A 16,922-nucleotide genomic window follows, 5' to 3' on the forward strand; every position below is an offset into this window, starting at 1 on the left:
ATGTGTGATCTCTGCCATTTCTGTCCTAGGTTTGCCACCTCTTCCTTCCTTGCCTCCCCGAAACTTATCTGGCATTGCACCTCTCCCCATGCCATCCGAGTTCCTCCCGTCATTCCCTTTGGTTCCAGAGGTGTCTTCTGCAGCAAGCTCAGGGGAGCTGCTCTCCTCTCTCCCACCCACCGGCAGCCCACCCTCCGACCCTGTCACGACCACTGCAAGGGCAGACGCTGCCTCCGCACCCGCTGTGGATGTGACGCCCCCCGCCCCCAAGGCCCCCAGCACTGTTGAGGACAGAGGCTGCGAACCCACCCCAGCCAGCGAGAAGCCTGTCTCTGCGGTTACGGATGCGAGTGCCTCCGAGTCACCCTAGCTTTGAAGCAGCCTTCGGAGTCAGCGTGGTGGGCTTATTTAACCACGGGAGCGTGTCTGGAAATGCAAACTGTCATTAATTTCATCCTAGTTTGTACCGTACCTGTAGGCATCCTGTAAATAATTCTAAGGGGGAAACTGAGGAAGAGGACGTGGGCTTGTATCCTGCCAGGCCGGGGTGGTACTCACAGGCTGGGGAGGGAAATGTCAGAGAGTGCTTGTATTTTAAAACAACCAAAAAGAATTGTGAGAGTGGCTTGCTGCCAGGTTTCCACTGCCATTCTTGGGGATATACATCTTTGGGAAAGGTGGTGACAGGGCATCCACTAGGCTCCCTGTCCCCCTGCTGCTCCTTCTGTAAGAAAATGGAATATTCTATGCCTAGTACTCACACGCAACATTTCTCGTATTTTGTAAATCGTTTTTGAGAATGCAGACCACCTCACTAAATTGTGAAAGGAGAAGCTATTTTACTTTTGGTCTCTGTGAGTCACATCTCTCTAAAGGTTTACACGAAAATTCCAACTAAAGATGTTTGTTAAAGTTAAACAGTGTGCACTATGAATCGAACATCTTTTTATTCAGCCTGTACACAGATCTTTGTTTAGAGCTCTCAGAATTACTCAGACAACATTTTGTAACTGCTGCTGTTGCTTTATACGTCCACCTTAAAATGGCATTTAAAAAGAAATAAAGGAGATGTTGCACAGTTTTAAACCAGAAGGTGGCACTTTGTGGCTACTTATTATAGCTCTACTGGAACAGCATAGATACAGCAATAAATTACAGTAATTTTATTTTTCTTCTTGTGGTGCATTTAACTGAGAACATATTACCGTGTATGCACTTGTTCCTTTCTGGTATGTCACAGATCTTTAATGTAATTTTTCATGTCTTATGTTTGCTTTTTCCTAAGTTTTCTAAGAGATGGTAAGTTAAGTGGAATTGATTTATTGAACGAAATTAAATGCATATTATATCTGTTTTTTAACTAAGATGAAAGAGGTTCATTGGTTACTAACCTGATAGTAGCATGAATGTTGCTAAGGGAGCAGCACATGTGCTTGACCTTCATCTCAGCCAGAAACTAGACCTAGCAGCACCAACAAGTGCCCCTAATAGAGGCCTCCGTACCAGCCGTTGTTTAGGTCATATCCGTTGCTGGAGCCACGTTTATACGGAAAGCTAAATGGGAAAAGAAGACTTCAGCTCTGAGTATAGCTTCTGTTTGCATTGTAAATCTTTCTAGGATATTCCTCTAAATTAACAATCCGGTTTTTGGAGAAGAGCTTCTAACAGGAAAAATATTCACAAGCATGTTTAAATGTTACATTTTTTTACTTTCTAGGATAGGAGGCCGTTGAGCAAGTTGTTATTGCATTCTAAAAGCTACTCATATTTTTTTTTAAATGTTGAAGAGATACCTTAGTGGAAGGCAAGTAAATACATTTTAAGGTTTGAAAGTGATTAAAAAAAAAAAAAACCAACAAACCAGCAGTTCTTCCAATAATCTCTTAACTCTTGTGAGGTCACAGTTCTCATTTGAGAATCATGACAGTCCTGGGCCATCTTCCCAGGAAAAGTCCATGAGCATATCTAAAACACTAAGCTCCGGGGCTGGAGGGATTCTTAGCACTCGTTTGGAAGATGGGCACAGGTGTAGCCTGTGTGGGCTCACTGGGTCTTCCTGAGGGCCAAAACACTTATTTTAGATATCCTTTGCTTCCTTCAAGAAAACCAGTTTGAGTGGTAAATAGGAACAGATCCCACACTGGAACCAGAAACGGATGTAAAGGATAGTGTCCCTGGCAGGACATCACTTACTGTGGCCGTGTGAGGGAACCTGGGGGGTATCAGGCCTCAGGGGCCCCCCAGAATAAGTGTTATAACTATGGCAAGGCACTCTCTGGCCAGCCTTTGCGGGGAGGATCACGTGCAGTCAGAATGACCTTTGAACCCCCTCTATCACCCTGTGTCCCTAAGTGCACACAAGAGTGCAGTGACAGGGGAGGACATTAGTTTGGAATAAACTCCATTATCACAAATATTCTCAAAGTCATGGTGACTTAAAGTTCATTTCTTCTGTGTTCAGACGGCCCATTGGAGGTAGCCTGGCCAAGGCAGGACCTGTCTGTGGCAGTGTCCGAGACCAGCTCCTACCTGAAGTTCTACAGGGTCCATTTCCATTTTCGTGGTAATTCCACGGACCCGGGTGGCAGCTGTAGTCCCAACCAGGCCATCGGGTGCCAGCAAGAAGAAGAGAAAGGTACATTCCCCTTTCTTTGGGGGACAGTTCAGAGCAGTTTCATGTCACACTCAGTATTGTGGCATACATTCTTGTGGCCAGTGTGGAGCTATATGGCCACTTCTAGCTAAAGCGAGGCAGAGAAGGGAACTCTATCCAGCCTCATGCTCCACCCTTACTGAGGAGGAGGAAGAGGAACTCGTGAGGCCCAGGGAGCAGCCTTGCTGCACCCCGGGGAGCAGGACTGAGCCAGAAGAGGCAGTGTGGTGTGGGTGCTGGGGAGTTGGACAGGAAGGTTTCTGAGAGACAATATTGGACATGAATTAGGCGAAGGGGGAGAGGGGCAGAGACCTTCTAGGTTAGGAAGTGTTTGAGGAGTAGAGTACACAGGGCCCTGAGGGCCAGGCTGGGGAGTGGTGGCTTTGTCTCTAAAAATGGGAGTCACTGAAGGAACTCCGTGGGGGACAGGCTCAGATCAGCATGTGAGAAAGTCTGTCTAGCAGGGGGAGGCAGGAAGGGGCTGCACAGTCCCTCCGGGGGCCACCAACCCAGAAATGAGTGGAAAGAAGGAAGAGCTTCAGGGCAGATGGAAGAAATAGACTTGCAGCTGTCATCCAGAGGTCACTTTTTTTTTTTTTTAAAGGATGTTCTTAAAGATTGTTTTATTTTAGAGAGAAAGAGCCAGGAGGAATGGGGAAATAGAGGGAGAGAGGAAGATCTTAAGGTGACTCTGCTCAGCACGGAGCCCAGTGTGGGGCTCCATCTCTTTTTTTTTTTTTTTTTAAAGATTTTATTTATTTATTTATTTGACAGAGAGAGATCACAAGCAGGCAGAGAGGCAGGCAGAGAGAGAGAGAGGAGGAAGCAGGCTCCCTGCTGAGCAGAGAGCCCGATGCGGGACTCAATCCCAGGACCCTGAGATCATGACCTGAGCCGAAGGCAGCGGCTTAACCCACTGAGCCACCCAGGCGTCGGGCTCCATCTCTTGACCCTGTGATCATGACCTGAGCTGAAACCAAGAGTCTAACGCTTGACTGACTGAGCCACCCAGGCACCCCATCCAGAGGCCCCTTTGACACCTAAGGCAGAGTGTGATATGACTTGTCCCTTCCCCTTTGGTTTTTTTTCCTGTTTTATCCTTAGCCCATTATTAAGCACACTTACCAAGGACAGCGAAGTTTAGCTCATTTCCTGACCAATGAAAAAGGAAAGGAAATAAAAAAGACTCTCGTTATTTGTGAGACACTAGCTAATGTTCAGGGATGGGCTCTGCCTTGGCCCAAAGGTGAGGGCTTTCCCTTTAATTTTCTCACCACCCCAGCTACAACTGGAGTCACCTCAATTAGAATATGATTCCTGGGACCTTGGAGTCTTAAGAAGCTTCTCGGGATGGGAACCACAGAACACTGACATTTCTCTTCCACCCCGGACCTGTCCCCTCCCTGGCTCTCGTTACCGGTACCGACACACACCTCCTCCTAGGTGGTCATTGAATCAGACTGTTCCAGAACTCAGGGAGGTAAGAAGACAACACAAAGGTCCTTGTCTACTAAGGCATTTTACCACTTAGTAACTTACACATGTTAAGAGACTATTGCTTGTATTTATTTTATTGCTGATATTTTTTCCATGAGGTTTAGGAAGAACATCTTCCCATGTTGCTGACCAACGCGTTCCTTTATAGGCTTCTTGCATATGAGCCAGTTAGATTAAACAGAAGAACGGGGGAGTAACACCGAGGCCAGTTATTTAAGCAGCAGAACCACAGGCCAGAGGAAGAGTAGGTGGGCCTGCTCTCAGGCTGGTGGCATCCTGGGCACTGGAAACCATCCACTGGTGGAGGTGGGTCCCAGGGGTGTTCTCAGAGTTTGCAGTGTTCTCAGAGTTGAGGTTGCACAGTGTTTTCTGGCAATAGATAAAAACAGGCCCCTCTTCCACAAAGGCCACTGGGACTCAAGATAATAACAATCCGTGCTCACTGCTGGGGGGTAAAGAAGCAAAGAGGGTTCTTGGCTGGTAGTTGGTAGAGCATGCAACTCTTGATCCTGGGTCTTGAGATCGAATTCCACACTGGGTGTAGAGATTACTTAAAAAAGTAAATGAACTCTTGGTTTTCTTGAAAAAACAACTGGAACGCCTGGGTGGCTCAGTTTGTGGGGCATCTGCCTTCAGCTCAGGTCATGATCCTGGGGTCCTGGGATCGAGCCCCACATCAAACACCCTTCTCAGTGGGGAGCCTGCTTCTCTCTCTCCCTCTGCCTGCTGCTCCGTCTGCTTGTGCTTTCTCTCAGCCAAATAAATAAAATCTTCTTTAAAATTTAAATGTAAAAAAGGAAGCAAGTTGCTGAGCCAGCCAGGACAATCTGTCAGGTGAACAAGAGGTAGCAAACTGGCTACTCTACCAGACATGGTTCCTTCGATCCAGCCTATATATTAAAATGTGAATTAATTGCCAACATTAAAAATAAGAACACCTCACATAAATCCAGATTTCTGGTTTCTCAAAAAGTCCAAAGATTTGGCAACACTGAGTAAAAGTCCCACAAGGAAACAAGGGTCCCCATGAGCCTAAGCCCTTGATTTGGCCATGGTCCTCACCTGGCCCACTGGTTGCCACCTGCCTGGGCCACTGGCATCTGAATTTTGCAGTGTCTCAAGTATTATCTTGACAGGGATGGGTAAAAAGCTGAAAGCTTCAAAATGTTACATGGTCCAGAGCCCAGGGGATCCAGGATCAGAAAACAAGATGCTTCTGGGACACTTGGGTGGCTGAGTTGGCTGAGCCTCTGACTCCTGATTTTGGCTCAGGTCATGATCTCAGGTTTGTGAGATCAAGTCCCATGTCAGGCTAACACTGGCATGGAATCTGCTTGAGATTCTCTCCCTCTGCCCCTTCCTCCTCTCTCTCTCCCTTGCTCTCAAGAAAATAAAACAGGATTCTTTATGGACTTCATTATTTTGGATCCATGAGTCCCGGTGGAATGGGCACTAAGGTTTACGGAATTTGAAGCAGTCCTGTAAACTATAATAAAGTTGAGGGAGTGATGGCCCTGGACAGTGATGGGGACAGTGACAGAGACTTGAGTTTCACCAGCCTCTTCCTGAAGCCAATTTTGGAACCCCAAACTCATTATTTGCCTTAACCAACTCTTGGAACTCATGATCAGTTTTTTGTGTTTTTTTTTAAGATTTTATTTATTTATTTGAGACAGAACAAAAGTGAGCAAGCAGGTGCAAGAGGGAGAGCACAAGCAGTGGGGAGGGGAAAAGGGAGAAGCGGGCTCTCCGCTGAGCTGGGAGCCCAATGTGGGACTTGACTTGACCCCAGAACCCTGGGATCATGTCCCAAGCAGAAGGCAGACACTCAACCAACTGAGCCACCCCGCCACCCCTCAGTTCTCTCTTTTAATGCATTCTAAGAGGTCCTGAGTTCCTGAATGGCTTTCTTGCCCTCTACTCTCTATGGCCTCAAATCCTGATGCAAGAAAAGTGGGTCACATCTGGCCAGCTCTGACCAGGCTGGCCTGGCTTGAGACTGGAACTAGTAAGTCCACCCGAGGTTGTGGGGAAAGCGTTTTTTTTTTTAATGATTTTTTATTTATTTGATAGAGAAAGATCACAAGTAGGCAGAGAGGCAGGCAGAGAGAGAGAAGGGGGAAGCAGGCTCCCTGCTGAGCAGAGAGCCCGACGTGGGGCTCGATCTCAGGACCCTGAGATCATGACCTGAGCTGAAGGCAGAGGCTTAAACCACTGAGCCACCCAGGCGCCCCGTGGGGAAAGCATTTTTGAGAAGCATTTGAACTAGAGTGTCTGGTGGTAGTGTTATGGGAACTGTTCATTTCTTCTCTTACACATGAGTATTGCCAGAATCTTTAAAAACATGTTTGAATTACTTTTTAATCAACAAAACAATAGGATCATTTCCAGTAGGGGAGAAATGGAAGACTTCATGGAACCTCAGCTGCCTAGCCTGGAGGGTAATGGGCTGGTGATCTCCAACAGCATTTCAAAGGACTGTATGGCTGGTCATATACACGGGGAGCTCTCTATCAAGAAATCTCTAACACTGGTCCTAGGTTGGAATTATCAGTGTCATTGGCCTTAACAGACTTGCACTGTGACTGATCTACAGTGTTGTGTTTGTAAATCAGTTTACTGGCCAGAAATGTTCCAATATTCTAAATGTTCAGACAGCTGTGTTGAGCAGAGAGAACCAAAGATTCAACAAGGGTCCACATTATTTTGGCATTTAGATCTCTGAAAATAATGTTAGCTCTCAGATACATACACCCTTCTAACATTGTTTCATTTGATAACACCCTTCTAACATTGTTTCATTTGAATCTGCAGCTGAGCGACCTGTATGCCTTTGGGCGGTGGGGAACAAGTGAGAGCCTGTTCCAGAGCCTGCTTGTTAGGGAGCTGAAACAGGCTTCTGTTGCGAGAGTCCAGGGGCTCAGAGTTCATTTAGTAAACAAGGCATTTACCCACCTTGATTTCTGCCAAGTTTTTGCTTTTGTTTTCCGGGGTTGACCTGAAATGAGGGCATGAAAACTCAATAGGCAATGAAATTCATTTTCCCTAATTCAGATCTCTACTAGGCAATAGTATATATAACCCGAGGGAAACAACCCCCGCTCCCGCCGGCCCCCCGGCGTCTTCACCCCCTGATGTTGCTGTGTTCCAGGAAAGGATAAATGAGGGTTGATTCTACTTGGAACATGTAAAGTGGCAGAAGAGAGGGAAAAGAAAAGGGGCCTTGGGCAAGCACGGATTCTGTACTTTATCACATGGATCTGTGTTGCCGAGTGTGACAAATGAAGGAAAATTTTATTTTCTAATTTTAATACCTATATATCTAACGTATTGAAAAAATAGAGTTGCTTTGGATAAGGCTAAAGTAGCGTCCTTTACAAATAAACTTTGGTGAGCAAAAGGAATCAATATAAAGGGAAGTATTAAGTTGGCAGCAGGTACCAGGTGCCATGTTGGGTGAGTTTTCTTATTAATTTTCCCGTGCATTCCAGCAAGTGGCACTGATATCTCCACTTAACAGTTCAGAAACCGCCTCCAGTTCCCATAGCCGGAAAGCTATTGGGTAGGTCTGTCCGGTCCCAAGCCTGTTTTGTCTCCACACGGCAGGAGAGCTTGGTGCCCAACATTGACTTTGGCTCTGGGACTCCAGTTCTTTCCGCCACCCACGGGGAGAAGGCCCACCCGCAGTGCGCGCCGCGGCCACCAGGTGGCGCCGCGAGCCTGGGAGAGCCGCGCAGCGTCGGAGGCCGCGGGGTCTCCGGGCCGGCCTCGCAGGGCCCCTGGGCGGGGCTGGGGCCTGGCGGGAGCGGCCCGAAGGGCACGAGCGCTTGTTTGTTAGAAACGGGTGCTGGGGGCTTAGACGTTTCTCTGGTGGAGATGCCGAAAAGCCTGGTGCATCCTCCAAAGGGAGCCTTCCACACAATTTCCAAGTAAAACTGCCCGCCTCAGGATGGTCAAGATAAGAATGAAAAGCCCTTCGGAGGTCTGTGAGGCAGGCCCGGTGCGGGCGGAGGCGCGGGGGTCTTGCTTCCCACCCTCCCCTCCTGCGCTCTCCCACACCCCGTCTCCGCAGCTCCCCGACCCGAGGCTGGGGGGGGCCGGCCGTGGCTGGCCCAGCTGCGCCTCGAGGCCTCGGCCCGGGCCGGGGTTGTGCACGCCGGCCTCGCCCACCCCGCAGCTGCGCGAGGCCGCTGTTCCCGCCGCACGCGCAGGCCCGAGCGCGCCTGAGCGGGGGCGGCTGGGTTTGGGGCGGGTGTCCCGGGAGCCGAGGGCCGTCCCGCACAGCGCTCGCAAGTCAGCCGCTCGGTGTCGCGTGGGACCAGCATGAGGGGGCGAGGGCGCGGCCGCCGGAGCCTTCCGTCGGGGGAGGCCGGGGCAGGCTTCGGCGGTGGCCGGCGCTCCCCGGGGCGGCGCTGCGGGCCGAGGGCGGGCGTCCGCGGCGTCGGGAGGTACCCGGCGCCCGGCGTGGGCGGGAACGGCAGATTGCTGGGGCGGCTGGCGTGCGGGGCTGCCGTGGGCGGTGGCGGCGGCTGCAGCCCGAGGGGTTCGGGGCCAGATCATGAAAGACCCTGGGTGCCGTCCCAAGGAGCTTAGTCCGGACCGAATGGAGAGCTGATGAAGGGTCTTTGTTTTATTTTGGTTTGGGCAGGGAAGGGAAGAGCTTGCCCTTTATAAAGATCAGTGGTGGGGCGCCTGGGTGGCTCAGTGGTTTAAGCCTCTGCCTTCAGCTCAGGTCATGATCTCAGGGTCCTGGGATCGAGCCCCGCATCGGGCTCTCTGCTTGGCAGGGAGCCTGCTTCCCTCTCTCTCTGCCTGCCTCTCTGCCTACTTGTGATCTCTCTCTGTCTATCAAATAAATAAATATCTTAAAAAAAAAAAAAAAGATCAGTGGTTTGAAAATCCTTTTGAGCAAGCAGATAGCCTTCTGCAAATGAAATCCCAAACGGAACATAGACTTAAAAACCAGATCAAGGTGTAGCTGCGGGCCAGCGCTGAGCAGGAGGAAGAGGCGTGGCACCCCAGAGGAAGGCGGCCAGGCCACCCCAGAACGGGGGATGCGCCAGCGAAACTGGAGGATCTCCTCTTGTTCCCAAAGAAACTTAAGCCCAGAAGAGCGTTGTGATGCCCCTCCCAACCCACCTGGTCTCCTGCCTCCCAGTCCACCCCATTTTGTACCTCTGGTACCTTGCTTTTAGGGGTGGCTGGGGAGCACCTTCAGCTGCTCCTGGTCTTGTAGAGGTCTGGGAAAAGCCAGAAGCCGGTGGGCTGAGCCCTCTTCCTCTTCTCCAGCCAAGGCCATCCTTTCTGCCTGAGAAAAACAACTCACCGTCTAGGGCTTCTCAACTCTGATTGCTCAGAAAACAAAAGAAACAAGAAACGATGCCTCTAGATCAGGTGAAGCAGCTTGGGGGACCTTGGAGGTCTTCTCCCTCAATTCCTTATTTTCTAGATGAAGATGGTGGAATCCAGAGAGATTGTCTCTCCCTCAGCTCCCAGCATGGTGTCCAGGCGGAAACAGGAACCACTCATTTGTTCTTTCAGCGTGATCACAACCTGGGCTCCTGGGGGATGGGGGGCGGCCCCCAGCCTGGTGGAGACCCACACAGGACACAGCAGCTGGGCGGCGGGGCTGGGGGTCTCAGTGTGGGGTCCTGCGCACTCTCATAGGGGATGCTCTTAAGGCAAACCAGAGCTAACAAGACCCTCCTTCTTCAACGGATTTGAAAATGCCACTGATTTCGCTTTTTTTCCAACAGTAAGAAAGGGCAGTCATCAGGACACTTCGTTGTGAGAAGAACCCAGCTGAAACCAGCCTGGTCAAATGGAGATTATTCAAAGGCAGGCTCTTGGGGGGTGGTGGGGGTATCTCTGCAGTTGGAGGGGAGCCGTGTGCCTGGCATGCAGCTCACTCTGGGCACTGGTGCCTTTGTCCCCGCAAACTGGCAGCAAAGTGAATGAAGAGACGATGCAGGTGAGAACAGGCTACAGTGTGACCCTTGAGGGGAGGCCCCTGGGCTAACACCCAACTGTCTTCTTACCTCAGTAGCAGGGACCATGTCTGGTTTAATTGGCTCTGCATCATCTAGAACATTCCTGACTCAGCAAGCACTCCATGTCTACAGAATGAGCAGCCATGAGGATCTGCCGTCATCTAGCCTGGAGTCTAGCAGGGGGACGGAGGTGAGAGTGAGTCTGTGTGGAAAATGCCCAGGGCCTCTCAACAGTGAGGAGGGAGGAGCGTGCCTTCCTAGGGGGAGTACCCAGAGGGCTGAGCACATTGCCTCTCCCAGGGGAAGAGCTGAGGAGGCACTGCTGTGTCCAGTAGGAGGCGAGCTGTGCGCGTGAGCCCGCGTGACCAAAGGTGTGGACTCCTCACACCTGCTGCTCAGCTTCTAACGGAAGCTCTAGGCTCACTGTGTCCTGTCTAATGCGGGGAGGGGGGATTAAAAATGGGATTTGTTTGTTTTAGGATTAGGGGTTTAGCTGTCCTGCTCAAGAGTAAACAGTAAATTATGGGGAGGAACTGAAGAGTCTTTATTTGGTGGGATTTTCACTTTCATTCTCAGAGCTTTATTCTTTCACTTACAACAAGTTGGGAGTAATAATAAAAGTTCTCAACACGGAGGGGAAAGAAAGAAAATACTTGTAATCTCTGAGCATATCAGAAACTACCAACTCTGCTTTATCTTAGGAGAACACAACAGTGTCTGGAGAGAACTGATTTGGATAAAATATTTTATCCAATGCAGTTCTCTCCAGACACTGTAGATTATTGATAGTATTCTTTTAATACTATGGTCATATCAATAATCTAGGGATTTAAGGAGATTATACATGTAATAAAACTGACACCGATTATTCGAGAACCTTGTTAGAGAATTATCAAGGAAAGACTTTTATCATAAGTGATTTCCTATTTTACAAGGCTAGCATTTTGTCCAGAATTGTCTCTTTTGAATAGACAAGGAGAATGGACAGGATTAAAATGTCTCTATCAACTTCTTCAGACGAGAATGCCTGGGATCCCTGGAGCGTTGCCAGCCGCCAGGGCAAGTGTTCTCTGTCAGCAGCCAAGCGTGGATTTCGGTGCTTTCTGCAAATTCGACTAGACCTATTCTTTCATCTCCAAAGTGAAAAGTTTTTATAGTGATAGGATCTGAGTTATGTTATGCTCGAGTCACATACAACTTTGGCTTTTTCTGTGGACCTCTGTTTATTTTTAATTTTTTAGTCGCGCTTAGCACATTACGGTCTTACCACAATGTAATTCACATTTATTTGTGTGTTTCTCTGAATTGATGCCTGTCTCCACTGTTGGGCTCTGTCCTCCACAAGGACACTTTTTCCTACTTCTTTCTGTCTCCTCAGAGCCTGGAAGTGCCTTGCGTAGAGTATATACTCCATAATTCTTGCTGCATGAATGAAAGGACCTAAGAGAGGTTTTTAGGCGAGGCTAAATCAGTATTTGTTCTACAGCACCCCTGAGTGCATTAATTTTTAAATGCTCAGAAAACATTGTTTAAAAAAAAAAAGGCCTTGTAATGGATGGAATTGTCATCTAACAACCTATGCTTTTAAATGATATCTTTTCTCATCTTGAAAACCTTTCTTTGATTCACTTTAATGTATTCATAGCTAAAACCACTTAGATATGTTGACCTCTTGTCTAATTTTCTCAGCTTTTTCCCTTGAATAAAATAACATATATTAGACATTTTTGCCTTTATTTGCAGATGAAGAAACTGGGGTGAAGTGATTTTTTATTGAGCTATAATATACAATGACATTCGTTTCAGGTGTAATGATTTCATGTTTGTATATATTACAAAATGATCACCAAAATGGCTACTTAAAATCTGTCACCGGGCGCCTGGGTGGCTCAGTGGGTTAAGCCGCTGCCTTCGGCTCGGGTCATGATCTCAGGGTCCTGGGATCGAGTCCCGCATCGGGCTCTCTGCTCGGCGGGGAGCCTGCTTCCTCCTCTCTCTCTCTCTCTCTGCCTGCCTCTCTGCCTACTTGTGGTCTCTCTCTGTCAACTAAATAAATAAAATCTTTAAAAAAAAAATTTAAAAAAATAAAATAAAATCTGTCACCATCCATAATTACAGTTTTTCCTCGTGATGAGAACTTTTAAGATCTACTCTCCTAGCAACTTTCAATATTTCAACTTTGTTTATAATACAGAATTAACGACCATCACCACCCTGTACGTCATACCCTCATGATTTATTTGACAACTGGAAGTTTGCACCTTTGGTCCCATTCATCCATTTCACTTACTCTCGCCTCTGGCCATTACCACTCTGTTCTCAATATCCATAGACAAACTTGGGTTTGGGGGTTTTCTCATTTCTGCCTTTTTGTTTTTGAAGTTTTGTGGTGTTTTGTTTAGATTTCACACATAAGTGGGATCATACGGTTTTATCTTTTTTTTTGTCTGACACCTTCACTTACCATAATGTCCTCAAGGTTCATCCACGTTGTTGCAACTGGCAGGATTTCCTTTTTTATGGCTTAATAATATTCCCTGGTGTGTGGATCTTTTCTTTATCCGTTCATTCATTGGTAGACACTTGGGTTGCATCCATTTCTTGGCTGTTGTAAATAAGGCTGCAGTGAACATGGGGGTGTAGGTATTGGGGGTGCAAATATCTTTGCAATTAATGTTTTCATTTTCTTTGGATCCGTACCAGAACTGAAACTCCTGGATCATATAGTAGTTGTATTTTTTCCTTTTTTTGAGAAACCTCTATACTATTTTCCATAGTGGTTGCACCAATGTACTTTCCCACCAACAATGCATGAGGTCCCTTTGTTCTACATCCTCACCAACACTTGCTGTTTCTCTTTCTGTTTCTTGTAGCCATTCTGAGAGGTCTGAGGTGGTATCTCATTGTGGTTTCAATTTGTGTTTCCCTGATGCTGAGTGATGTTGAGCACCTTTTCATGCATCTGTTGGCCATCTGAATGTCTCCCTTGGAAAAATGTCTATTCATATATTTTAAAATATCACCCAGTGCTCACTTTAAAATTAGATCATTTGGGGTTTTTTTTTTTTTTTTTCCCCTGTGGAATTGTATGTGTTCTTGATATGCTTTGGATATTAACCCCTCATTAGATATATGATTTGCAAATACTTCCTCCCAGTTGATAGGACGCCTTTGAATTTTGCTGAGTGCTTCTTTTGCTGTGCAGAAGGTTTTTCATATGATGTAGTCCCACTTTCTGTATTTGCCTTTTTTTTTTTTTTTTAAAGATTCTATGTATCTATTTGATAGAGTGCAAGTAGGGGGAGCAACAGAGGGAGACAGGGAAGGAGGCTCTCGGCTAAGTAGGGAGCCTGAATACAGGGCTTGATCCCAGGCCCCTGGGATCATGACCTGAGCCAAAGGCAGACACTTAACCAACTGAGCCACCCAGGCACCCCATCTATATTTGCCTTTATTGCCTTTGCTTTTGGTGTCAGATCCACAAAATCCTCTTCTAGACCTGTTTCAAGGGGGATTACCAGCTATGTTTCCTACTAGGAGTTTTCTGGTATTAGGTCTTATGTTCAAGACTTTTTGTCCTTTTGAGGTTTGTTTGTTTTTTTTTAAGATTTTATTTATTTATTTGTCAGAGACAGAGGGAGAGAGAGCAAGTGAGCACAGGCAGACAAAGAGGCAGGCAGAGGCAGAGGGAGAAGCAGGCTCCCTGCCGAGCAAGGAGCCCGATGTGGGACTCAATCCCAGGACCCTGGGATCATGACCTGAGCCGAAGGCAGCTGCTTAACCAACTGAGCCACCCAGGCGTCCCTTGAGTTTATTTTTGTGTATGTTGTAACAGTGGTCCAATTTCATTCTTTGGCATGTGGCTGTCTAGTTTTCCCAGCACCACTTACTGAAGAGACTGTCCTTTCACCATTGTAGATATGACTCTTTGTCCTTAACGAACTGGCCATTTATGTGTGAGGCTATTTCTGGGCTCTCTGCTCTGTTCTGTTGACCTATGAGTCTGTATTTATGCCAATACCATAGTGTGTTGACTTTTATAGTTTGTAATGGAGTTTGAAATCAGAAAGTGTGATGCCACCAGCTTTGCTTTTTTACTCAAGATTCGTTTGGCATTTCAGGATCTTCTGCAGTTCCATACACATTTTAGGATCCTGTGATTTATTTTTGTAAAAAATGCCTTTGGAGTTTTGATAGGGATCACACTGAATCCGAACATTACTTTGGGTAGTGTGGGCAATTTAATGATATTTATTCTTATAATCTGTGAGCACAGAATATGTTTCTATTATTTGTGTCTTCATCAATTTCTTTTATCAAAGTCTTCTAGTTCTCAGTGGGTAAGTCTTTCACTTCCTTGACTTAATTTGTTTCTAGATATTTTATTCTTTTGGATGTAATTATAAATGGGATTTTTCCCTTCTTTTGCATCTTGCAGCTTTACTGAATTTGTTGATTAGTTCTGACAATTTTTCAATGAAGTCTTTAGGGTTTTTACATATAATATGTCATCTGCAAATAATGACAGTTTTACTTCTTACCTTTCTGATATAGGTGCTTCTATTTTTCTTGCCTAATTGCTCTAGATAAAACTTCTTTCTGTACTTTCTTGTGTTTTCTCTTTGTTGAGGTTCTCACTGTGTTCATCTATTCTCCCAAGTTCAGTGAGCTTCTTTATATTCTTATTTTGAGCTCTTTGTCAGATAAATTACTTATCTCCATTTCATTAAGAATTTTTTTTCCTGAGGTTTTTCTTGTTCTGTAGTCCTCAGTTTCTTCACCTTTCTTAACACACTGCAATGGTTTCTTTCTCTTCTTTTTCTTTCTGTCTTTCTTTCTTTCTTTCTTTCTTTCTTTTTTTTTTTTTTTGGAGATTTTACTATTTATTTGAGAGAGATGGAGTGAGAACGCACAGGTGGGGAAGGAGCGGAGTGGGGGATGTAGAAAGAATCTCAAGCGAACTCGGTACTGAGTGCAGAGCCCGACACGGGGCTCTATCTCAGGCCCCTGAGATGACATGAGCCAAAAACAAGAGTCAGATGCTTAACCAACTGAGCCACCCAGATGCCCCATGGCTGGGTCGGTTTCTATGCATTGGATAATACAGTCACCTCTCCCAGTTTTGAAGGAGTGGCTTTGGGTGGGAGATGAGCGTCATTCAACTCTGCCCTCGCTCTTCGTTGTCTCTCAGACCTTTCTGATTTTCCGAACAGCCTATTTTATTTTTAATGGCTCAGAGCAGGTGAGGGTGTGCAGGAACCCACCATGTCCCAAAGGGGAGGATCTCATTTAGCACCCAGATTCAAGCTGATTGGAAGCCAGGCCCTGAGGCAGCAGGCATTAAATTATGCAAATATATACAGTCCTATAAGACCACAGACAGAGGTCTCACTGCTTGGTGATCTAGAGGAGCCCATTGGGACCAGTCACCCAAATTTGGGCACCAGACAAGCTGTCTCCTTCCTTTCTGGGAGATGTCTGGAAAGGAAGATGTCAGCCCTTCCATGTGTGTTTAATGAGAAGCCTGCCACTCAGACTACAGCTAGGATCATAGATTAATCTGCTTCTTTCCCAGAAAGACTGGGCTCCTGGATCTGTTGCCTCTCGTTGTGTCTTGTCAAGGTTACCCACTCAACCCTTTCTCTGTGGGACTGACGAGTTAAGCCCCACTGGCCACCAGGGCCAGGAGATTTTGAGGGGTCCCCTAGCAGTTGTTGCACCAGTTAGGGTGCTGGAGCAGGGTATAAGCTCCTTTTAGGGAGACATCAGTAAGCCAGAGCAGGGCAGCTGGAGAGCACAAGGATTGCACATACCGGCCTCTGTTCCCTGAGAACACCTCCACAGGCCTCCCCACATGTGCCAGACCTCAAGCCTGCGCTCCGATTGAATTTCTTGGAAGAGCAAACCGGGCTTTTTCACAGAAGGACTTGAAGTGTGTTTCAGTTTACTATCTGTGTGGTGCCCTGAGGCCGGTAGCTTGCCAAGAACTCTCTCTCCAAATATTAGAGTCCTGTGGGGCCTAGGAAACAGCCCTCCTGGCCACTCAAGCCAGGGGATCAAGTATTCCCCCCTGGGTAGCAGCCAGGAAAGCTGGGTCACCTGATATGTATGAACTCCTCTCCAGAAGATGGTGGCACTCTAGAGTGTGGCAGAGGGCAAGCATCCTGGCACTCCCCGACCCCAGTCTCTAGAAGGGACCACAGCCCCTACATGTATGCTGAGCTAGAAGCCTGTCCCACAGCCTGCAGTGGTGTCCATGAGCTACTGGCCTGTTTCACAGAAAGACTGGGATCCCTGGACTGTTGCCTCTTGCTGTGTGCCCTCAGGGTGGCAGCCATTTAAGACTTTCCACTGGTTACGGTCCTGAGGGGCCCTGGCCACTGGGGCCAGGGAGTCTGGTTACATTTTCTGGCCATCTGCACGTGGGTACGGTATGGAACAGTCCTTATTCCTTTGACAGAAAGCTGTGTTGATCCTGTTGTCCGTGCATGCATCTGGAGTTCCCGTCTCTTTCATGGCAAGTTTTCTGATTTCTCTGAGTGCCCAAGGAGCATGCTTCTTAAAATTCACCCTGTGGGGCACCTGAGCAGTGCATCTACCTTCGGCTCAGGTCATGATCCCAGGGGCCTGGGATCGAGCCCCTCATTGGGCTCTCTGCTTCGCGCAGACTGCTTCTGCCTCTCTCTCTGCTGCTCCCCTTTTTGTGTGATCTCTCTCTGTCAAATAAATAAATAAAATCTTTAAAAAAAGACAAAAGAAATTCACCCCATGGATGCACTCGT

The 16,922-nt window shown here is 47.3% G+C and overlaps 1 protein-coding gene across 1 annotated transcript in view; it reads left to right on the forward strand.

Annotated features, from left to right (window-relative positions):
* Nucleotides 1–1,166, forward strand: part of GORASP2 (golgi reassembly stacking protein 2) — a 37,527-nt gene extending 36,361 nt beyond the window's left edge. The window contains exon 10 of the mRNA XM_044242312.1: nucleotides 30–1,166. Within this exon, the coding sequence (XP_044098247.1) occupies nucleotides 30–370 (341 nt within the window). The 3' untranslated portion in view covers nucleotides 371–1,166. The remainder of the gene's footprint in view (nucleotides 1–29) is intronic.
* The last annotated feature ends 15,756 nt before the right edge of the window (nucleotides 1,167–16,922 follow it).

The sequence above is a fragment of the Neovison vison genome, chromosome 3, assembly GCF_020171115.1.
Source record: "Neovison vison isolate M4711 chromosome 3, ASM_NN_V1, whole genome shotgun sequence".
In the NCBI taxonomy this organism is placed as follows: Eukaryota; Metazoa; Chordata; class Mammalia; order Carnivora; family Mustelidae; genus Neogale; species Neogale vison.